The 24,360-nt window shown below is 39.7% G+C and overlaps 2 protein-coding genes across 3 annotated transcripts; one reads left to right on the forward strand and one right to left on the reverse strand.

Annotated features, from left to right (window-relative positions):
• Positions 1-850: 850 nt before the first annotated feature.
• On the forward strand, positions 851-8,179 carry lysmd2 (LysM, putative peptidoglycan-binding, domain containing 2). The gene is made up of 3 exons (XM_072380895.1): positions 851-1,499; positions 2,419-2,771; positions 7,494-8,179. The coding sequence occupies exons 1-3, from the start codon at positions 1,254-1,256 to the stop codon at positions 7,543-7,545; spliced, it is 651 nt and encodes a 216-aa protein (XP_072236996.1). The 5' UTR covers positions 851-1,253; the 3' UTR covers positions 7,546-8,179.
• A 1,409-nt stretch (positions 8,180-9,588) lies between these two features.
• Positions 9,589-22,293, reverse strand: scg3 (secretogranin III). 2 transcript variants are annotated; one of them, XM_072380896.1, is made up of 12 exons: positions 21,726-22,293; positions 21,061-21,113; positions 20,847-20,889; positions 20,441-20,668; positions 19,086-19,228; positions 18,614-18,766; positions 18,309-18,531; positions 17,912-18,028; positions 14,323-14,406; positions 13,373-13,483; positions 12,175-12,264; positions 9,589-10,098 (listed from the first exon to the last, which is right to left on the reverse strand). In XM_072380896.1, the coding sequence occupies exons 1-12, from the start codon at positions 21,826-21,828 to the stop codon at positions 9,980-9,982; spliced, it is 1,467 nt and encodes a 488-aa protein (XP_072236997.1). In that variant the 5' UTR covers positions 21,829-22,293; the 3' UTR covers positions 9,589-9,979. The 2 variants fall into 2 exon arrangements, with proteins under 2 accessions (XP_072236997.1, XP_072236998.1); XM_072380897.1 differs by having other exon boundaries at positions 20,453-20,668; positions 21,726-22,281.
• Positions 22,294-24,360: the final 2,067 nt, after the last annotated feature.

Here is a 24,360-nt window from a genome sequence, read left to right on the forward strand (position 1 = left end):
AAGCATATAATCACTGGCTATTAGCTCAATGGAGCTGTTGAAAATGAGCTACTGACTATAACCTAAGACTGACTGAGAAATTTAAACATATATGTTGCAACAATATTATCAACACTAGTTGAAAAATTGTTTCATGGTTAGGTTTGTTCACCTCCTATTTCCTTTTTCTCATTAAAATCCAGTTTAAATTTTAGATGAGCTGTTTTCCATACTCTATTGTTTCATCTACAAAGGTGGGGATGAGTTCCTTTTGAATTGAATTGTATTTTCCCCCATACAGCTAATTTTTGGACTCAAATTTCTTTGTCAATCTTGGATGTTTGGTCCGTATTGCAGAAAAAGTGCTTATCTGGAGACAATCTCACAATAAAATTGATACTGAATCAAATGATCTTACTTGTAGACAATTCTTTCAACAAGGTCATTTTTTTCAGTTTCCTCCAAGTAAAAGCTTGTTTTATGATGAGTTTGAAATATTCTATGATTGTATTAGTATATTATGAATAGATAAAGGCACCATAGAATATTAGGATATTAATACTTCTTTGTTTAAAACTTACCCTCAACTGGTACCGCGTATTATTATGTGAGACATGGTATAATGTAATGGTATTTGAATGTATCTTTACTTGCTTGCTTTTTAGTGTCATTTTATTTCAGTTTATTCCCTTTATTTTCAACTTTGTATGCCATGTATAATCATCTCAATCAGTTAGCTGTTTAATTTGTATTGTAACATTGTAATTTATATTGAATGTGTTGTTAATAAAGTTTTTTTAAAAAGGGTTTGCTGCCTGTTACCGGAAGTAAGACACTTTATTTGATCAGTAAATCACAACGATTGAATCTTCGATTAAAAACATGAAGCAGGTCTGAGTTCACTCCAGGTTATTTTGAACTCTCGTAGATTTGGAGTTTTTAAACTGTTCTGAGCAAATTTTGTATTTTTCATGTTAGCCTGTGGTGTTCGCCTGTGAAACATTTTGAAAGCGTAACCGGAAAATGTTGTCGTTGTTTGCGGGCGTTTGAACGTTAGCTACGTTTTTACGTCAAAGTGGCGGATGTATGACAAAAGCAAGCTGTGAGGTAATGGTCCCTAAACATGCGTCTTTTTCCTGGGCTGACGCGCTAAATATGTCCCGGGATGGAATACTTCCCGCCGCCTGAATTAGTGCTTTAGTTGCATTGCTTCGTGTCAGCTGGAGCGGTGAAACAAACAGAGGTAATCAGGCTCTTTATTTATTCAAGAGAAGATGGCGGAGTTCTCACCCGTCCTGCCGATGCGGGATGGAGGAGGACGATTTGCCCAGCCCATCTTCCCCCGGTCCAGGTCCGGTTCCGAGTCCGAAAGCGAACTGTCCCAGAGCCTGGCCCGGACCAAAATCCGCTCGTACGGAAGCACGGCCAGTGTCACGGCCTCTTTGGGGGAGAAATACATAGAGCATCGGGTTACAGACAGTGATACTCTGCAAGGGATTGCTCTCAAATACGGTGTGACGGTAAGGTTGCTTCTCTGCCACAACAGCACTCTGTGCTTTTAGTGTTTACCATGATAAGAGATGTGATATCACTTGTAAAGACTGCATTCTGAATTATAAAAGGAGCTAACCACAACATCATACTTCCACACTTTTATGTGGACACATTTAATTTGTATTCATTGAGCTGTCACCTAATCCTCCTCTGATTCTTCTTTATAGTCAGTTGACCTGGACACAGAAATGTAGCAATAAAGCCTACAAATACTCAGCTGGAAGCGCACAGAAATTCAGCAGGATACTTATGATTTAGAGACAAGCATGTGTGGGAATTTACCTGTCATGCCCTTGTGCACTACTCTCAAAGGCAAGGCAGTCCAAAGGAGTTTATCAGTTTAGCATTTGCATATCAAAGCTTATCAGTTGGGTAAAATAGGCATCTATCTTAAGGTTACAGTGTCACGGTGACAGGGTCCACAGCTGGATGTGTCAGTTGGATTATTACTTTGATGAATTGCACATTACAACATAAAGACAAGCTTTTGCCACACCAAACTCGCAGCAACTCTCCAAGTCTGGAAAGCACAAATCTAGTATCCCCACTTTTGATTTCCAGGAGAATCCACTCTGAACACATCCCTCGTGCACACTCGGCACATCCACATCTATCATGCTCATAATCATAAGGAACAGATTAACAGACTTTCTGCAGATGTTTTAGATGCAGCCTTTCTAACTGGATTTCTCACCGGTCAGGAGTGAAAACATTGAAAGCCATAGATAAAAAAAAACAAACATCACACGTAAATAAGGGCTTAAAACATCATTTTAATTCCTTGGGTCTAAGAAGAAGTAAACGCTTCAAGAACAAGAAAGGTGACTTCGTATAGAAGAGAAACACTTAAACGCTGCTCTTTTTGCTGTCACCCCAATATGCCAGATGGAGCAAATCAAGAGAGCCAATAAGCTGTTCAGCAATGACTGTATCTTCTTGAGGAACAGCCTCAACATCCCTGTGGTGTCGGAGAAGCGCTACATCTTTAATGGACTGTCTCTGGAATCTCCAGACGGGGAAGGTGAAACAACATGCCAGGAGGCAGATATGCCCTGTATTATGACGCAGGATATTGAGGGACCCTCGCCATCTTCTTCTCCTCCCCCTGAGGACTCCAAACCACCCCAACACCAGACTCAGCCAGAGGAGCTGTCAGCCAAAGACTTCTTACACAGACTGGACTTGCAAATTAAACAGTCAAAGCAGGCTGCCCGCAGGCTGAAAGAAGAGGAAGAAAGGTGAGGCGCGGTGCGACTCGCAGCCAGTGGCTGCCACTTTACTGTGTGTAAACTCTTTCAGACCACACTGTGCAGTAATTGCTAAACATTTCTTTTTAAATTTGACATCAGAATGTCACCCAGATCACCTACTCTCCAATTTCTTCTTGTTCGAATTTGGGCAAATTGAGGATCCTAAAGGCTTAGTAATGTTACCACCTGCCATCTTTACAACTGATGGTAGTGCTTATCTGTAGACGGATACCTTTAATGAAAAAAAAGAAATGCCAGGACTCTGTGTGCGTCCTGGCACTGTCATCATCAGGGAGGAGCAAATCTTTTGATGGAAAACCTTACTTTTGCTCTTCTTACCCTGAGGCTCCCATCACTCTGGATCAGGGTAAATCTGCACTCATTAGACCTTTTTTTTACACTGATCCAGCGTCTAATCTCCATCCTAGAGATTTCAAGCTTCTTTTTTTTCCCCCCAATTATCCTAAATGATTCGTAGCTATTCTTAAGGCTGCTCGGTCAAAAATGCTGTGAGATCTCTTAACATTGTGCTTTTGGAAATGCTTTAACTTTCAGTATTTTAACATAGCTGCAAATTCTTCTTTTGATTCTCTTCACTTTGATCTCACCGAACATCCAAATTTCTTCCAACCACATTTCTTCCCTGAAGAGGATGGTTTAGCACTATCTTTCTAGGCTTTGAAAATGTGTTGGACAGTTTTAAAACCAATTCTAGTAGTTCCTGTAATGTCCTGATTTGACCCTTCTGAGTAATAACTTTTCCATGACCACAGGATGTGTTCCAACATGGAATTAGAAGCTACCCACAGCATCAGTTGGGGTTTAATAACTTCATGTAACCTGAAAATACTTTTTCAGCGTGGGGCCCTCAGCTATCTGCTAAGTAAAATTACTTTTTTTTTTCTTAAAACTAATCGAGGCAGGTAAGTGTCTTGGTAAAGCTCGTGTGTGTTTTGCACGCTATGCTGGGGCTGCTGTTACAGCTTCTTTGCCCAAAAGTTGATGATCACAGCTCGAAGACTCAGGCTACCATTAAGATAATCCCAGCCTTGCACCATTTGTAGAAAATGTGGCCCCGGCTGTCCTCTCTGAGCTCAGTGGGTGATTGTCAGAAGTCCCAGTCAGCGGGAATTCGAGTGTGAAAATATTCTCTCAGATGAGAGGATTTGAGATAAGATTCAGGGTTGTGCCAGTCTGCTGTAGTCGTCAGATGCCATGTTACGCAACATTCAGGTATTTAGCAGATTTGGCTTGCTGAAGCTGGCCTGTGCTTGTCCTCCTCACACAGCTTGTTGAGACAGAGAACGCTCTCATGCCTGCTCAGTAATGAAGTAGAAGTGGATGCCTGGCATGCACCCATTCATATAGAAAAAAAGCCTTGTTGGTGCTATCAGTTTAGGGAGGACTGAGTCACACTGCAGCTGATACCTCATCAGACACCAACTGTTTTTTTTCCCACCTCAGGCTCATTCTGTTTGGCTCATTTTGTTATTTTCAGAGTGGAAATTGTGCCCTCCGTAGCAGCTGCAATATTATTTCCCTTCCTTTGAGAACATCAACTGACTGTTCTGGCAGTTCCACCAGTTTCTGCTTTCATTATATCCGCTTGTATAAAAGATGATATAAACTAGTGCTGCAGGATATTAGGAAAACATGCAACACCCGATGCCATCGTTGAATATTTCTATTACAATATGACTTATATGACTTATATATGTGGTTCTAATCTCAGATGTATCTACAAGGGCTGCATTCTACTTCTGCCACTGTCAGTGTGAGTTGTAGAACATGCACAAAAGATTGGAATGCAGCCCTCATTACTACACCTGTGCTTGCCCTTTTTCAACTCAAAATGTCTTTGTGATATTAATGTTTCAATAATTTTTCAATACATTGCGCAGACCCAGTATGAACACATGTCGTGGAACTTTAAGATAGCAAATGCTTAAGACGGAATTGGAAGAATCCCATCATGTGCAGCAGTTGGTGCACATGATGGGATGACATGCGTCACTCCGTTGTTTCCACTCAGTCTCAGGGTAAACGCGGCCTGTCCGACGTCCTGCATGTGATCAAACCAGCCACAAACCTCCAAAGCTGAACTGCAGGGAATAAGCAGACTGATCAGTACCTGGTTCTTGGCTCCTTATTCCAAAAACTCAACTTTCTTTTAGTTCTTAAAACATGCCTCCTTTCACTTGAATTTATAATCATAGCAAGAAAAGAGGAGTTCAAAGGTTATGGTAGGTCAATGACAGTAGGGTGATAAAAGAAATGACTAAGAAAGTCAAGATTATAGAAGTGCTTTAGAGTTTGTGTGTCCTTAGAGCTTTAAACAAGTGCTGAAAGTCAATAAAGAGAACTTAATTAAACAAACTGACAATATTATTTGTCTACGGGGCAAAACCCTAACCCTCGTATGTAAACCTGTGCTGTCAGTATATAGTTTGACCTCCATGTGTTGCAATAACTGCAAGTTTCCAGAACATGTTGTCAAATCAGTCTTGCACATTAGCTTTAAGGATTTGAGCTCATTTCAACTTAGAGAAAAAGCTGCAACCATGGGATTTTGGAGAGTTTCCTAACATGAAATGCTCAGATTAAATCAGGCCACTCCTGATGAACTATTTCATCTTTAGCCTTTCTTTAGAAAACAAACGTTTGCTTCGGGTCATTGGTGTGGGCCGTTAGCGTTCACTTCATGGATAGATATCCCGATGTCCTCCTTTGATATTTGCTGGTATGATTCATAAATGATGGCAAACGTCCCTGACCCACTTGCAGCAAAACAAGCATAAACTGTGATAATACTATCACCACAGATGGGATAAGATTCTTTCGCTTGAATACAGTCGCTCCCTTATAGGAGACAAAGCGGTTCTCATTTCAGCAACAAGTGTCATTTTCACGAGCCATCTGGCTCGTTCACGTCGTTAGCAAACAATCGATGTTCTTTTTGGTGAGCAGCTGCCTTCTCCTTGCAACCCCGCTGTGCAAACATTCACCTGGCTCCTTTTGTGACCTGACGCACCTCGCTTCTGGAATAATCTGTTGCTCACCTCCTCCTGGGAGGGATGACCGTCGTTTAGAATTCCCTCCATTTGTAGAAAATCGGTAGCTCTTCAGAAATTGTTGCGAGCTTCTCAAAAATTGTCTTTGTTGGTGCCATGATGCACTTTATGAAGATCAGGCTTTGACAGGCTGCTGTTGTATGATTCGTACAGGGTGAGCACTTCCAAACCTCACACTTTATGGTCACCCCGCGTGTTGCTAACACCTGACTTAGACTTTGCCTTCAAGTTAAATGCTTTCTCTCGCAGTTTCACATAAAATGTGTACCATCGGATCATCCTCTGTATTTGATTTATGAAGCTTAGTGACAGCGGCAGTTTTATTTATATAACGATTTCATCGCACATAAGCCCAGTGGTCTTAACATGCAAAGATAAAACATGGGAAACAGTCAACATGTAACACATTTATGCATCATCACAGGCAAAAATCTGTAAACGGGTCCTTTGACATATACATTTAGTTTATCAAATGATGACTCAGGGACCTCTGACACACCTGACATGCCTTACAGCAATAATTGCCACACACATGACAAATTATAGAGGAAATTGGAATAAAAGGAAATTTACGAGTCAGACCGAGTGTTTGTTAAAGAAGAACAAGTTTGAATCAACTTTGTGTGATGTGAGGTATTTAACTATCCAAGGACAACGTGCACATGAAAGGAAGTAGTTTAACAGGTTATAGGAAATACTGTTTTATTCAAGACTTCAGTTTCAAATTGCATGCGCAGCTGAGATCTCCTGTGGACAGATAAGGTGGGTAAAAGAAAACGAAGGAGCATGTTTACTCTTGTTTTCTGTCCGCGTCTATCCTGAAATCCTTTCACCTCTAAACGTTTCTTTTTCCTTTTACAAGGTCGACTGACGCGTTGTAGCCTGTTCTTGCATTACGCAATAAGTATTTTCTCATATTACAGTATTCGTCTGTGCTTTTTAAGCCGGTGTTATGGCCAGTCTAACCTGATTAGATAGAAACTTAAACAATGTTTAGTAAAATCTTCAGTTTTCTTCTCACAGGCCTTTGTTATTGTTACGCACTGGAAGTTTAAACTGTGGATTTATGTGGGATTAGGTAAGCTTTCCTCTCACTGCATCATTGGAATAAATAGATAACTTTTGAATTTGCAGGGTCAGCATATTTCGCCTGGGGAGGGGTCATTAGGAGACTAAATTTCAGTGAGCAGGAGACTTTCAGGTTTCTTGTTTTTTTTTCCATAATAAGATCTGAGTGAGTCTAATAATATTCATATTCTCTCCATACTCTCTATAGCAGCAGTTTTTATTTTATTTTTATCTTTTGCCCTAAAAGTTAAATTGTAAAACCTTAATTGACATTTTTTATAGTGATTTTAACATCTTATTTTGTAAATAGATGGTTTGTATATCAGAAGTGGCTTTTCTCTGGTGGTGTGTTGACTTTCTGATGCATTTTGATGTTCCTTTTCTGGATAGATTAGCCTCGTGCTATGACTGGGATCAACACACGTGGACGTAGACTCTGTGTTGACCAGAAAAACAGTGGCAGGATGAGAGAAAAAAAAAAGTCAAAACAATGTGTGCGTGCTGTTACATTGGAAGTGTTGCTGCTGTGATGAACTTCCCACTGAAGTTTGTTTATTTTCCACCTTTGCAGGACCAATGAGGAGAACTACACGGCCCCCAAAACTTCATACCAGGAGATATAAAGACGTGGTCCACTTACCCGAAGCCCTGACTCGGAAACAAACCCACATACACAACCACCACCTCAACCTCATTGCTTTTGTTGTTTTCTTTCTTTTCTTGCATTTACCATGTTGAACGAGTGTCATGTTTGCCTTCTTATTTATTGAAATGCTATGATATGATGTATTTTCTTACTTCTGTTTTGTACAGTTTTACTGGGCAATCTTCTCACGACTGCAGATCCACTCAGCATATGCTTGCGAAGCTGCTGTACAGAACACACCTGCTGCTTATGTTTAGTCACACTCACTCGCTTACACTCGCACACAACGCTAAGCATTTCCAGAAGGATTAGCTTGTTGCTAACTGCCGGTGATGTTCTAAATCTCCTCCTAGAATAGGCCCATTGGAACGTATATATTCAGGCCTTCTTCATCAGTGTTTACCCCGTTTAAACAAAAGCCCAAACTGAGGCGGTGGATGGACTCAAGCTTTGGAACATGTCTCATTTGTAGCCCTAACCCTTAGAAACAGCAGGCAGAGAGCTCTATTTTTAAAGTGTGAATGTTTCATTTGTGTGTGGGGAGTGGAGAACTGTAATTGTGCTTTAAAATTCTGTTTGTTTTATTTGGTATGAATAAATATGTATTTAAGCCAGACACAAAGATCTCAAGTCTGTTTTATCATAACGCACATCTCCTTCAGCGAGTACATTACTGCATAAAAGACTTGAGCCACTGCCGTAAGTTCTCCAGGCTTCTTGAAGGACATTTCAAAGCTCTTCTTTAGATAATGGCTCTTTTATTCCTTTCTCTCTCAAGGTGAACCCCAGCTGCTTCAGTAATATTGAGGTCCAGGCTCTGGGGAGGATTCATCCCTCCATAAGACCTGTTGCCACTGATTTTCAGTCCACTTCTTGTGTCATTTGGCATACCTCAGCTTTTTCTTCTGTTTCCCTTCCTTAAGAATGGCTTCTTGGCAGTAGTCCTTCCATGAAGAGCATTTCTGATGAGGCTTCAGTGAACAGTAAATGGGTGAACCAAAGGGGCAGATGCACCTCTCAGTACCCAGGTCAAGTCTTTGTAGGATTCTTTTCCCTGTTTCTTAAGATAGTTTTAGATGTAGATAGTTTTCAGGTCTGCCACTTCTTCTTTTGTCCTTCACATGTCCAGTTTCCACAGATTTTTAAGGACACGCTGCACACCATGCTGAGATATTCTACATTTTCATCTATTATCTCTTTGGGAAGCACCTTGTTGGAGCCAAAATGCTATTTCATGTCTAATACTATTTTACGAACTGTGTAATCTTTCTTTTTTATAGACTGAACTAAAGAAATGAGAATAATTTATGTGTATAACAAACTTCCTTAAGATATCATTTAGAATTGGTTCTTTGCTAAGTGATTGATTCATAAGTCAGTGTTAAGTGACTTAAAAAAAAACTGAGAATAATCTGGTACAACAACTGGATTGAAAACGAATGAAAAAGCTGCCAATGTCTAAATTAAAACTTTGAAAGACCTTCAGAAAGCCTGGAGAACTATTGCTCAAGACCACTGTAGGAAAATTACGATAAAATATGACTGTTTGAAAGCAAAACATAAATAAACCAATGAGGAGTGGTTCATGATTTCTGCACAATAGCTTAGATGTCAGTAATTAATGTTATTTTAAGCCCTGTTTTGTTGTCAAAGTTCAGACCACAAGTAAAGAAAAGGCAATGCTTTAATTTCTCTTACAACTTTAGGAAAAACTCACAAATATTTACAATTAAAAATACTTCATCTTTTGCCTCTACAGAGATGGAAATGTATAACTCGCACAGAAGAGACATGCAGTGTTGATTTTCAGACACCGCCCCCTAGTGGGCTACAGGTGAGTTACAGCAGAACGGAAGAGCGGAGTACAAGGTGCACAGACGTGATACACCACAAATATACTGTATTTTTTTGTTGAAGTAAAAAGCAAGAATATATTAAGATCTTACATAAACACTGGGAAAAATATAATAAGCTAAGACATTACATATAATGAGTAGAATTTGACAAAAGTGTTGTACTGGCAAAAACATGTACTGGAAAGAATGATTATAACAAAGCTCTAGCATCATACTCCCATAACATTCATTTCCCTCTGGAGTCAGGTTGGAGTAATTGGTAACATGTTTGATGAGGCCTATGTTACATAAAGTAGTCTGATACCTCACGATAATAGTTTAGATATTCTTACTCTTCGATCTTGGTGTACAATTATAATCAGTTGAGTAAGGAATCATTTAGGGAATACTTTTGAATTTTGTCAGCAGTATTATTTGATTCTATTTCTTGGTACATTTTGGGAGTCTTTCAGAGGGTAAAATCATTTATCATCCTATGGGAAGTAATCGAAGCAGTCATGGTTTTGTAGTGTCAGATTCAGTCCTGTGTTTTAGGCAAGGGAATGGGAGGTCTTATTACAGGCTGCTGTAGATCCTCTTGATGGTGTCGCCTTCATCTTTGGCGATGATGCCCTTCTCGATATACGAGTCAACCTGCTGGTCCATGAAATCCTTCAGCTTGGATAGGTCATAATCTGGAGGTACAGGCACAGAAAATGATAGGTTTATTCTTTGAAGTTCAGACAGGATGGACATGAGGATTTTATGGCTAGGAAAAAGCAGATGTTAAACTCTTGATGCACTATCCTCTGAAGATGGCACACCCAAACAAGCTCCAAGAAGGATTAAGGTCAGAGCGTGTTTGTCTGATGCTGAGAACTTTCAGTATTCAATCATGCGATAAGAAGGTCATAGAGAAACATAATAACAGTTATAGTTCTTTCAAAGACAAGTCCCAAATAAAACATTTTTATACAGTACATTTCCATTTTGAAGTGCTATTTGTATTCACCTTGCCCTTGACAAGCCACTGTCATTGGACACCAGCGTGATGCGGCTATATTTAGACGAGAGCACTGTGTTATTAATCATTGTAGAATATTAGTTTCAGAGCAGGCAAAAAGCTGCAGCAACTCCTTTCTGTGCTCTAGCTGACTGTAGTGGCAACATTTATAGCTGTGCAGTTCATTTCATAGTCTGAGAATACAGTTGCTGTGCTGCTGCCACACATGACGTGAGGGATTAACAGAATGTGATCACAAGCAACACCACTTCCTGCAATCTCTCGACTGTGAGAGGCCAAGATCCAAAACCAGGGTGTCGCCTCTGTGTCCATCTGCTCCTCTGGCTAATCTTTGTGGTGTGTAGGCGTACACACACACACATACACACACTTATATGAACTCATTAACACACAGACACGCAGTCTGCTGAGATCATCCTAATGGGTTCTTCTGGTAGAGTAAACACAATAAATGGCCCATCTCCCTTTCTGTTTCTATGAGACTGTTTTCAGTTGAAAAGGCTTTTGTTTTCCTCCAGCTGTACTTTTCTCAGGAAAGAGAAAGAGAGCAAGGACGAGGACTTTAAGAGGAGTTTAATGTACTACAAGGTGATTTAGAAAAGAGAATCCTAATGTTTTATTTTTGTTACATGGTGTCAGATTATGGGAAAACTGGATGACACTGTGCGTCTGTTCTAGCACCATTATCTCCCTGTCTCATTTCCCTGACAGGCAGGCGGATAGCCCCCTGTTGTCCCGGACAACCGTTCCACACTTGAATGCTAATGAGGTGTCCTTTATAGGGCAAGGTTAAAGATGAGCTCCGAACAAAACTTCCCTGCTGATCTGGCCTTCTACTCCCCTCCACTCTTCAGCACTATATTCTGAGTGTCAGTCTGTTAATGTTGTTGTTTTCTTCTTCTGCGTTTAAGATACAAACAAGAATCTGGGTCAGAGTTTGTTTTTATCTGTAATCCATCTGTCTATAACTTCTTATCCTATTGTTCAGCTAGGATTAGATCGGGCCAGCTAACTTTAAGCATAAATTTCACCGAGATAGAACTGTTTTGTTTTCTTGTTATAAAGATTGTCCTACTGAGATCATCTCCAATAGATGAATGGCCTGGATGGTGAGAACTCATTAGCATTTCATTCTCCTCTGCTTAATTAAGCACCACTGGGCATTGATTTTACACTGTGGAGAGCCTGACTGTAGGCCTCCCCAGTTAGATGAGTGCACTGCTGTGTGTGAAGCTACACTAGTTTTCACAGCTCTGCAGTATGGTGCAGTTTTCTGGGTCACATGCTGCTTCTTTACACATACTGAAAATTACACTATAGGAAAGGCAGCAAATGTAAATACACACAAACAACTCCACTTTGGCTCTCTGTGCTACATCAGTGGCTACATCTCTTTTTTCACAGAGCAACACATGATAATGATGAGAACCAGGTACAAGCGAGCTCTGTCTGGGAACAAGGCAGCTGTATTACAAACAATTGCGACGGACTAATTAAGAATGATCCATATTCATGAGATCTGAAGTAAAACATTTATCTCGGTTCCCCTCTCTTTTAAATTGCAAATTGGGGCCAAGAGGAGAGTCTTCAAATTTTCCAAGTTTGCAAATGAGGATGTAGGTCTCACAACTCAGCAGAATTGGGAAGGAAGATTAGTTCAGAATGAATAAGCTATATATCTGCATGACACATTCAGGCCTGTACCTTGTTTCTCTCATCTGTTTTTTAGTAAGGGAACATGTCTCACCATCTTTGCCTTCTTCTTTGTTGTGTTTCTTCAGCCACTCAATATTCTTCCTGATGGCCTCCAGATAAGTCTCTGACTTACCAGGCTGATCTGAAGTTAACAGAGGGAGAAAATGGGAGAACACAAGATTTTTACTCCTTAGAGATCATTGTATGTCTGAAAAAGACTTTTTCTAAGGGACTGTAACACTTGCAAAAGCCTTGATTATACCAACTAGTAAGAAAGCACAATCTTAGATGTATCAGTTATTCATGCCACAAAATTTTCCTAAAGCAAGACTTATGCTTATTTTTTTAGCCACAGTAGCAATGAAAATGCACTGGGAGCCGGAACTTTACCTTCATCTGAAAGCAACGGCACAATAAGGCACATTGCTGCTGGTTCAATAAAAGAAGTGTATAAGAAAAAATGGCAGGCACAACGTAAATCTGATATCTACTGTTTGAGAATCAGGTTTGTGACTATAGTTTAATCACAAATGAAAATTTTATTCTGATATATACCCCAATGTTTCTGTAAGTATTGTATAGTGCAAATCAATGCCACCTTTTAACAGAGACATAACCCAGAGCTCAGTTGATTTTATTAGTATTCCCCTCATCTATTGTTGGAAAAGATGTCTAGTGTTAATCCTGCTATGTCTAACTTTGCATTTCCATTTTAATGTATCTCTTTGTATGTGTTTGTTTGTGTGGGTGGATTATATTGGTAAGTACGTGCCGTACAGTGGGCAGCGCCACAGAATAAAAGAAGCTGTAACAAGCTTTCCGGTGAGTGTTATTAGACTGGCCTAGTTCAGAGACAAGCAGGGGCTTAATGACTGGCCTGGACTACAGGGTGCTGTTTGCTTCCTATTAGCAATGCTGAGTAAAAACAACATTTCTGAAATGGTATCAGCTACACTGCATTTACACATTTTTTTAGGGAGACTAAAAAATGTTTTTGCTTCATTTAAGTGATGGGGTGAGAATTTGCTATAGTGATTTGTGAATCATGTATTTATTTGGGACATTTGGCAAAAAACAAAACAAAAAAAACGATGAAAAATATAAATGAAAATGAATCATGCATTTACAAGGGCACAACTTATCATTTGTGGGGGGCAAAATGGTAAAATTGTATCAGATCATTTTAGCTGGTTATCAAATCACAAAATGTCATGTTTCTTCTGGTCATCAGGATTTGGTTGAGGACTGACTAGTCTCAGTTGATGGCTGCTCCTCTTTGGTCGAGTCTTTCAGATTCTCATATTCCTTCTGCATCTTAGCAGCTTCAGCTTTGGTGTTATCATCCTCGTCAAAGTTTCTCCCTATGACAAACAAACAAACAGTGCATATAGAATTAAAAAAGGGTTGTTTTGGATGCGGGTAAAGATACTTTGAACAATAGTTCAGCATTTGCTCTCTGGTGAGCAGTTAAGATGAATTCAGTTCAGATTAAACAAACTGTGTGTAGTTTCGTATCCACACAGACAGTTAAATGTTCAAAAATGGCAAATTTCCTTTCTGGAGGGCTGTGTTCAAGACTATTTCTTGTGTGTTAATTTTGAACCTGGAAGTTGAAGTTTTTGAGTTTCCTGTTGGAAAAACCTTATTGGAAAGCCTCCCCAAGTCATTGCCAAATCACAAAGTTGGAGAAAATTCAAAATCCAAAATGGCTTAAGTAATGAATGTTTTAGCATTTCTGCTAGTTTGTCTCTTTTTATCTGTCACACACATAATAATGTCAAATCTCTATCAGTGTACATGCTGCTACATGTTTGTGTGCACAAAATTCTGATTGTATCGCTGATAATAGGAGGGGAGCTCCTCAATGAGAAAATCATACTGGTTTTCTGGTATTGCAACTGGAACGTGGTCAACTTGGCTGAAATCCATTCATTTCCTGCCCAGAATTCAGATTTTTAAGGCAAACCAAATGTTGCAATAGCGTACAGATAGTGTGTTTCTCAATAAATGAAAAAGACCTGAAAATTTGCTGAAACTTATTATTCTAAATTAAATGATTCCCATATATACATGTAATAAAAATGCAATCAAACTACATTTCATGAATATCTTGTTCAGCCTGTCTATGCATTTTTTTTAAAAGAACACGATTTTTATTGATGTTTGACATGTTCAAAGGAAAACTTGGGAGGCAGTTTACCATTGAGTTCAATAAGGTCAGGAGTCCCGAGGGACTTGCCCAGCTTGTTCTTGGTCTGCATAGCTATCATAGCATCCAGGTTCTCTGCAGGTGGAAAAAGCAGGACAAACAGTTACTTCAGATTAAATTAGCATTGTGTTGTCAGTTCACTCCGCAGAGGATGAATGAGAACCTCTTGACCATTTGAAAGTCCCACGCTGTTCCTGTGTGACTCAGAGGGTTATTGTCATTAAAAAGGGATTTCCATCTAATTAATGAAAAGAAGGTTCAGGAGTATCACAATAATGCTCAACATAATCTTCTGTTTTCCACTGTTCATTTCCAGTGATTATATTAGCTTCAAATTCAGTTTTCACTGTCACAAAATACATTTTTTTCTTCTTCAGAGCCATTACCCTAAAATTGCCATAATTTGCTCTTAAACTGCACACAAGAGTTACCTTTTAATTTTACATCTTTGTATCTATTTGGGAATTTGTTAGGTAATCCCCAGGACATGCTCTAACGATTAAAGGGGTTATCATTATGTTTTCATGCGGATTATGTAGGAGAACCAAAGAGATCACATGGCTCAATGGAACAACAAGTCCTCTCTGGATTAACAAACGGGGTAAACATTATGTTCAAACTAAAGGATGCAGATGTTCTGGGGATACACACATCAAATTGGTCAGTCAAATTTCATCTTGTCCCCCATTCAGCCTATTCCCCCTATTTACAGGCATTTAAGACATTGTTCATAGCACACTGTAATGCGGCTACAAAAACCTTTTACGTTATTATGAACTCATCCTCTCATGTGGACAGTTATGTTCGCTTAATTAATTAGTTTTCTAAACCATTTGTTGAATGTTTCTTCACATAGTGAAGAAGCCCATCTCTAGCTACAGTAAATGAGCAAATATTCTGTAGTATAAATGGATATTCCTTAAACTGTAACATATTCTTTAGAGATTGTGGTCAAACAATGCTTTGGGAGGAGAAAATGTGTGTTTAGATAGAACTGGAGAGGCAGATGGTTTCAAAATCTGGTCCAGATGTTAATCCAACTTTGCATGCTAGTCCGCATATTAGGACAGAAGGACAAAGAGACAAGACAAACAGGAAGGCTTGACTTAATTGCTTGAACTGAGCATCAAGGAGCCTTGAAATTTCTTCTCTTGCATGTGCTCACCCCAGGCTTTTATTTCTTATTATCTAACAACCCCACTCTCCCTTGTACTTTCTATGTATACAGTACACCTCCTCACACCTGTAGAAGCACAGAGGAAGCCCATTATTCTGTCCTCTTCCTCTGCCCACTCACACGTACATCATATTTCTTCCTCCCCCGCTCCGTTTCTCTGTATCTCTGTCTTGAGGTCTGCATCACCCACTGGCAGATTAGAATTGATTGACAGCTCTTTATATTCAGTGGTGTATCTCAGTGACGTACTGCGGGGAGGGTGGAGGCTGGGGAAAGGGCTTTAGCATGTTGCTAGGTGATGGCGGAATTCCACTTGATTATTTCCTCAGAACTTGCACGACGTGAAGCCAGGGAGGTTGCCATGGAAACTTACATCTTGTTTAATGTTATAGGCAGGTGTTATTTCCGGTGTGTAATAGCAGGAATAGTCATTCGCTCCACTATGACTGACAAAAATGGCCAGTTCCTGATATCTTTTGAGGGAGAATTGACTGATTTCTTTATAAGCTACATATAGTAAGTCTACCTTAGTCAAATCACTGAACTGTGCTCTTGAAGCTGGATGTACTTATTGTAATATATTCTATATAGTTAGATAACTGCTGTATAGATTAAGAAGTGCTGTGTGATTAAATGGGTGAATGTGGCTTGTGGTGGAAAAATAGTTTGAGTGGTCGACAACACTAGAAAAGGACAATGTAAATGCAATACATTTCAATCCAATCAATCCAAATGAGAGATTGGAAAAACAAGGAATATGAAGACATCATTGTACACTTTTGAGACTTATGATCTGCAGTCTCGGAACTATATACTTAAAACATTAATCAACTACAACAATAACACTTCAGCCTAATTTATAAAATTATAGCTTTAGTGGACTTTTCCCTCAACCTTTGAATAACATCATAAAGACGTGTAACATGTAGCTGGGAGGTTTGTTAAAAAAACTAATAAACTGGCCTTTTTAAAAAAATATTGGACCACATCTACTAATCTGATTTTTAAGTACAACTCAATTTCATCCTGAAAGAGGATGTCATCTCTTTTTTCTTATCTTTGGTCTAAGACTAGTTGTCATTTAAACAAGAGAGGAAAGATCATATCATCCACAGAGGACATGATGGGTCTGGGATTCCTTGAGGCTAACACAAAGAGATGACAGCTGTCCTTTACAGGTGGCTGACCTTTCCACTGACTTCTGATGTGACAGCTGGCCCCTGATATTTATCTATCTGTGCAGGCTTAACACTCCACTGCATCAGACGAGGGGGAACGTTAGCCCAGCAGAACACAATATCAACATACGAACAACACTCATATAACATCCCAAGATAAGGATATGTGTGTACACATGGTGGTTAAAGCAGTGGATGTATTGATACTTAAATCCTAAATCCCTTATCTCAATCTAAGCCACACATACACAAACCTGCACAATATGTTTAAAATCATTCTGACATTATTTTGTGAGGTCTGTATGCAGTTATTGTTTGAATTGACTGGCAAACAAAGATGATATGATAAAACAAGAGAATTGTGTTTTATTCTACTGTTTTATTCTGTTTTAGTCAAAAAATGGTCATGGGCTTTCTTGTTAAGACATAAAAATGGTTTCTTTCACACCAGCGTTCTAACTCCAAAATAGTTTCAAACAGTCATTTGGAATGATAGTTAAAGACATGACTGCTCAAACACAACACTTCTAAAGTTTATCTGCTTTATGGAGCCTTAAGAGCCAGTTAGCTGCCTGATGTAAGAAATTACACTATTGGCGCCAATAATCAGAGTCTGTATTATCTGACCTGAAGGTTGCTATCGGTTAACTACAGACTGATTAAGTCTGAGTTAAGTTAAGTTAACATGAGTTAGGTTTTGTGAACTCAGAGGAAGAGTTCACAATCTAAATTGTTTGCTTAAAAAGGAACTGCACAGCGCCCAAAACAGAACCCTGAGGCACTCCACGTGACGAGACTGGTGTCTCTGGCATGATCTGATTTACAAAACCACTTTATAATAACAGTAATAAAATATAATGTAATTCAGAACAGTCTGAGAGGAATCCAGAAATGTGCACAAATCTAGGATGACAATAACTCAAGAATATCAATTAAGATTCTGTATATAACTAAAAGTAGAAATACTGTCTAATAAAATTAAAATCTAAACTTTCTAGGTATCTGCTCCCATCATAATTTCCCTAAAGTAAAGCAGTCTCAGCGGCAGGATGAAATTTGCAAAAATGTTGTATGCTCCATAGAAGTGAGTTGCTTAGCTACCACTTTTCTGGGAATGTCTGGGGAAAAACTCAAGAACAAGGATGGCCTGCCAAGCTGAAGATCTATAACATTATTGGATCATTACCCTGATAGCAGAATGTGCTGATATTCTATCATGTCTTACCCAGATATGACACCCCCTCCTCTGGCGTGATGGTGCCGTACTTCACCATCATCTTCACAAAATCAATCAGCGTCTTCATGATGGTAATCAGTGTCTCCCTCTCCTGTGTGTCCTGATCTGCAAAAGCAAAGCAAAGGATACATTTAAGATCATTATCTGACAGTAGTCAATAGTAAATGTGTGCGTGTGTATGTGAGTGTTGTTCATCTGCACTTTCCAAGATGTGTAGGAAACAAAGAAGGAAAAAAGCGCTGACTCATCCTTGAAAACAACATTACCATGACAACAATTTCAATCTAGCCCTGCTCTTTATTCTGAGGAGCAACTGTGTTTGGATAAAAGATGTTGGGTTGTGATTTAAAATGTCACAGTGACCTCAATGTGTGTGTGTTTCCACCTGAATCAAGGCTTTTGAGCAGTCGGTAGAAGTTTGGGAAATACTGCAGGTCCTGGAGCCCATCTTCAGGGCTCACCTCATTGCCCTCCCCCGTATCTGTCTCCCAGGTGTTGTCAGCCTTGTCCATGTCTTCCTCTACATCCCTGTCCACCTCGTCCTCAATCTCATCATCTCCTTCCTCGTCCTCCTCATTGTAGCGCCGCCTTGGTGGCTCCCATGTGTCCTGGAAAGGACAGAGCTTTTGCTTTTTGCTCCTATCTTTATTAATTTTTGAATCACTGTTATCATAACTTTACAGGCTGTACCTTGTCTGAACCCTGGTCGTCCTGCTCTCCTCTGACATCTTCGTCATTGCTTTCAATGTCCTCAATTTCATTGTTTTTGGCATTTTTGGTGATGAGATCCTGCAGAGCTTCAGCCACCTGGTATTCCAGAGTATCTGCCTGATTTTCTGTGATCTACGGAAAGGCACAGAGACAGAAAAAGTTTGTTTATGATGTAACAGAACAACTTGAAGACAGTATAAAACTCTCGGTGCTACATACTGATCACTGTAACCAGGGGATCTGCAACACCAAACTACTTATTGAGTGTCAAAAAAGTCATTCACAGTTGAAATGATGGAACAAAAAACGATTTACACATCTCTGTATCTCCCAGTGAGGAAAAAGGGTGTGCAGAGGGAGACAGAGAGAGGTCCTGTAGAGAAAATGTCATGCAACATGCTGGGTTGAATTCAATATGAGTATCGGGGGAGAGCGCAAGCTCAGAGCTTACCAGCCCCAGTTTGAGCAGTTTGGAAACGATCCTGTCAAACACCCCTCTGTCGTCTTCCTCATAGATTTTGTTGGCAATCTTCTGCACGATATCTTCAGCTGTCAGTGGAGTACCATCAATCTGGCGGAAGGTTTCTGGGTCATCTGCAAGGAAATCACAAATCTCATTAATACTCTCCCTCACAAGCTTGCAAGCTTTGTGCCTTTGTGGAGTATTGTTTGAATTCTTTATCTACTTGACTGAACATGCTTTTTGATTTGTGTCACATTGTCAGTTCCCATGAATATACTTAATATTTTTTCTACCTCTATTATTAACACTGTCTAAAAGATGATAGAAAACCCTTTCAGCACAGCATTTGGCACTCTTTTCTACACTGTCACTGTTTCTTTGTTTATTCATTGAACAATAAAATGCTAAATCTATCTGTGCATGAAGTCCGTCTTTCAATACTTCTCATATTCAGCCTACTTTATCTGCACTACTGAATTAGAAATGTACAACTGCAACAGCTTATATAACAGCCCCCGCAGCTTTTTCAAACACAAAAAGAATAAGTAGAGTATATTTGCCTGTGTTGGCAGATTGATTCATGAGCTGTATACTTTAACCTCCATCTATTTTTGCCTTACTTGAGACAATTTGAAATGTAATCTAGGTGGCACTTGCCAAATGGAGATGAAGCGTAATCTGAAAGGCTTTGTGTCATTGCCGGTATGACTGCATGAGTCAAGGAAGTGTAGCACTCAGCGGTTTGTGCCTGAGTCACCTCACCTCAGAGAGAGCTTCATGCTGATGATCAAATTACATGCAGTAAAACGTCTGCACATTTGATAAAATCTACTGAGACAAAGCTGCAGAAATGATTGTTTAGGGTATGAACTCTAAAATACCTGAAGGACTGTACTTTGGCCTGGGCATTGGTAGAAAATGGTTGTAATGTGGCTTCTTGAATAAATTCAGCAGCAGTCTTCCTCATCATTCCATATAGGCCGGAGACGAGATAGTCATGGCCAGTATGACATTTAAAACTCTCCTGTGAAGTGATTAAAGAAGGAGGTGATACTGTAGCAGAGCATTAGCTTTTACAACCTCAGTGCCAGGGAGGGAGTAGATAATCTTTTTCTCCTGGATTCACGTGTTCTGTCTTTGACTCTTTCTATCTGTCTGTGCTTATCCCCATCACACGTGTATCCTCTGCCTATTCTTTCTTAAAATGTCTGCCTGGTGACCTGCCATCCACAGACAGAAGCAAAAAGCACGATTCCTGTGCTTGTTGATAGGAGTAAACAAGCAGGGGGACTCAGACCCCATTACATCTACTTAAGGGAAATGTGCATGTTGAGAGTGTGTACCTTGGTACACACCATAGTCCATCCCGTTCTTGGTGGAGTCGTAGTCGTCAGCAAGACGTCGACTCTTCGTGGAATCTGATTCATCAGGAAGGTATTGATCCTCTTTGTTGACGAGAGCCTTAGAGGTCTCTTTTGACTTCTGGCCATCAGCCAGAGACTTGAGCATGGTAAAGTCATCGCTGTCCTGCTCTGATTCTACATCCTTTGAGGCAGTGGGACGCTTGCTCTCTGCAAGGCAGCGGAAACAAACACACTAATGTTGACGATGGACACATCTCACATTTCCACAATTCTAGCTAGCTCTCAGTACAGTTGAGGTCTGTTTTACTGGAAAGGCTGCAACCCGAATCTGCTCAGTAGGAGGAAATAAAGTCATCAATTGATTGGCAATGGGGTTTCCTCTTACCAGCTGACTGCACCGCAGCCTTCACGCTGACTGCCTCAGCAATCTGGGGGAAATGACAAATATCAAACACATAATTTCCACTCAGGATATAAGCTCTGATTAATAATGTTTGCTAGGATAATAGCCAGGTTATTTGACAAGTGACCATAAAGCCTGTTTGTCCGGATATTGGATGAGAAATTTAGCTATGAGGCATAGAGACAGTGGAGCTCACCTGCTCTTGTAGTGGTCTTTCTTCTGTCAGCTGTCTATTGTACACAGTTTTATCTGCAACAGAAAAAAAATGCTTGCAATTATGTAAATTGTGGCCCAAAGTAAGATAGATGTTTAAGGTTAATGACAAATAACAATTCAAATAAACTACAGTTAGTATTTCAAATTCAATTTAAAAAAAAAAATCTGTATTTGAATTAAAGTCATTTGATTACATTTGAGCTTTCAGATTGATGTGAAATTATGTGTTTCTGCTGTCCTAACTCTCCACCAGAGGCAAAGCTTAATCGGATTACCAAACAAAAGATTAAACTGTTGCGAAAATAGACAACCAGCGGCCTTAAGCGACCAGGCGCAGTTAAAAGCACCACCAGTCGCCGGGAGCTGAACTTTAAAGCCACTGCTTTTTTGCTCTATGGTGTTTTCGCTCTAAACACGTTATAGCTGGATTAAAACTGGAGTAACTAAAGCAGCATATAAAACATATACATTTTACACAAATTATTACTTTTTGTTGTTCAACTTTAGAATTACGTCTGCTGAAACCAGCGTTTTGAGACCTTGTGTTAACATATTTTATGGACACTAAAATATATTTGTTCTTTTCCAAAGACAGTTTTCATGCAGATGCTTTATGCTATCTTGCCATCATTAATTTCAACTCACCATCCGTTGAGGTTGTAGGTGTGGGGTAGGCAGATATCTGGCTCACTACATTCAGAGCAAGAAGACAGAGAAGAACGAAACGGGCAACGTATTTTGCCGCCATACTGAAACAAGATGTTTCGGAGCGCTCAGGAGTAAGTTATCTTCCGTCTTTCTTACTGACCGTCGTCCGGTTCCCCCCTCCAGAGAGAAAAGAGTGCTGAATGTGTGGACAGCTCCGCTCCGGCTGGCCACTGGTGCTGAAACTGCCGTGAAGGCTGCGCCTTGGGCACCCGCTCTGTCAGACGTACCGGACGGGGAGGGGCTGGGCAAATCTCCGCTGTACTCTGGAGCTGTTGACGCGCCGCGGTGCTGAAACCAGGTCACCTCTCTAATTAAAACCAGATAAGTAAGGAGGCTCTTCAAGCCCCGTGTGAGCTACAACATCACCTGCTGAAGCAGTAATAGAGCATACTACAACAAGACCGACCCCCTCTGTCAATATAGAGGAGGGGGGAGTATGTGAACACTGTAAGAAGTGTCCACGTTTTGCAGACGCTATGTAGAATTTCTTCATTTATGACCAGGAAAAAACTTCATAGGAAGATTATCGCCATACTATTTTGAAAAAGCCTAAATTGTAATCTCTCTTTGAATATAAAAGCTTTAAATACAAAGCTGAATTGAAATAGTTAGTAAATATTCAAAAAGTTTGTTTGTAGAAAAATCCTGAAAAAATCAGAGGATGCATTGGAATCAAACATGTTGGATCATTGCCTTACTAGTCAACCCACTAAATATCAAATTACAAGGAGATCCAAAAGAAAATACCGAGTTAGATTTTTTTGCAGCGTTTGAGAAGAAAAAAACGCCCATTTCGTGCGTCACACAAAACCTGCGTCATGTTTGTGGATCTTCCACTGCCCAGTCAACAGCAACCTTCATTAAAACAGCAATTAAGCACTTAAATAAAGGGAAGATATGGGCCCTGTTTTATGAGTGCTTTGCTTTCACAACCTCAGCCTGTTGTTCATCTGATATAGGCGTGGGTGATTGTCTCCAAAGGATAAATCTGTTCGTTTTTATGTTCAATTTCAAATGGCTTACTCAACTCCCCAAATTGAGAATCAAGTCATTTGATTTGAACGTTCTTTCATTCGACTTTAAAAAAAAGAGGAAGATTCAAAGGAATAATCTCTTAAATTCTTAAAGTCTTTTAATATAGAAAACATCTTCAAGTAGTGATCCTTTAGAAATTCAATATGATGCATTTCAGATGAAGGTTTTACGAGAGATTAAAGTGCACATTGGTCAGTAGTTAGACAATTTCTCTTTCAGAGAATTTCACAGCAGTCATATCTGTTATTTTGAATAAACTAAGATAATTTTTTCTCTTCATGTCCACTGGATGCAGAGTAAATATTTCAGTGCTGTGTACTAGCAGGTGATCCTCTCATCACACAGACTTAGAGAGTTGAAATTGAGTCTCATTGTTGACTGGATTTTGTGCCATTAATGTGTATATCTGTGTGTGTGTGTCCCATTGTCGCAGTTCTGCTCGATCTTCTATTGTACTGGAAACAATACAACAGGTTCCTGCCACTAGACTGTGTGATGTGTGAAAAATGACCATAAAGATGGTCCAAAGGTCCTTTCTCAGTACAGCACCACAAACTTCTTGTTTATATCACTGTTCTGCTCAGATGTTATGTTGGATTCCAATGCAATATATATGAATTCTACGTTTGTTTCCTCCAAATACATCATCCATCATTATTAGACATCATAGGTTATGCAGAGGCTTTAAAAGAAAAGTCAAATGAATGCTGCTCTGTCACTGCACTCTGAGCAGTGCAGGATGGGATGTATGCCACACTCTGTTGGATGACTGTACTTCCTGCTCTCTGCTTGCCTCAGCAGTCTAAAAAGACAGGAGTCTTGCCAACAGCAGAAAGCTCTACACAAAATTGAAGTACACCAGCAGATGCTCAGTCTAGAAAGATCACTAATAGACACCTCCAAGGAAGATCAAGCAATCATCTAGAAGTGGTGATAAAAGGATCATAAATGTGAAGCACTGCTCCTTTTCTTTATGTTTGATTAATTTGATTACTTCACTGCTAATCCCTCATATTTGAGTTTTCTTATTTATTCTACAGTATCTGTGTGAGCTGCAAAGCGTAGTGCACCACTGACACCTGGTGTGTAATGTGTGTAGTTACACTCATTTTCTTTGTTTCAGTCAGAGGCATCCTGACGAAATAAACAGAAAAAGGAAATATAGGAGGAAAGTAAATGGGAGATTAAAGAGTTAATCTACCAGCTGCAACCACAGAGATGAATACTAAAAAAAGTTATAACTTGTGATGCACTCCCAAAAGAATAAGTCTGCACAGAAACATTTGGCAGATCTAAGTTCTGATATCTAACATGTATTCTTGGACAGAGGTCTCTTTTATAAGCCATCAGAACATTTTACTCAATTTTACTTCCTGCTTACTGGTGAAACGGCAACACTTGATACTTTCATTTTCTCAACAAAATCATGACCGACCTGTGTAGATTTTTAGAGATGATTTCAAAATCATATCCACATTGGTCAGTTAGTGAATGTGCTGCCATCATGTGTTCACTGAATGCATCACAGCTTGTGTAG

The sequence above is a fragment of the Leuresthes tenuis genome, unplaced genomic scaffold (genome assembly GCF_036924035.1).
Source record: "Leuresthes tenuis unplaced genomic scaffold, fLeuTen1.0.hap1 SCAF_2, whole genome shotgun sequence".
In the NCBI taxonomy this organism is placed as follows: domain Eukaryota; kingdom Metazoa; phylum Chordata; class Actinopteri; order Atheriniformes; family Atherinopsidae; genus Leuresthes; species Leuresthes tenuis.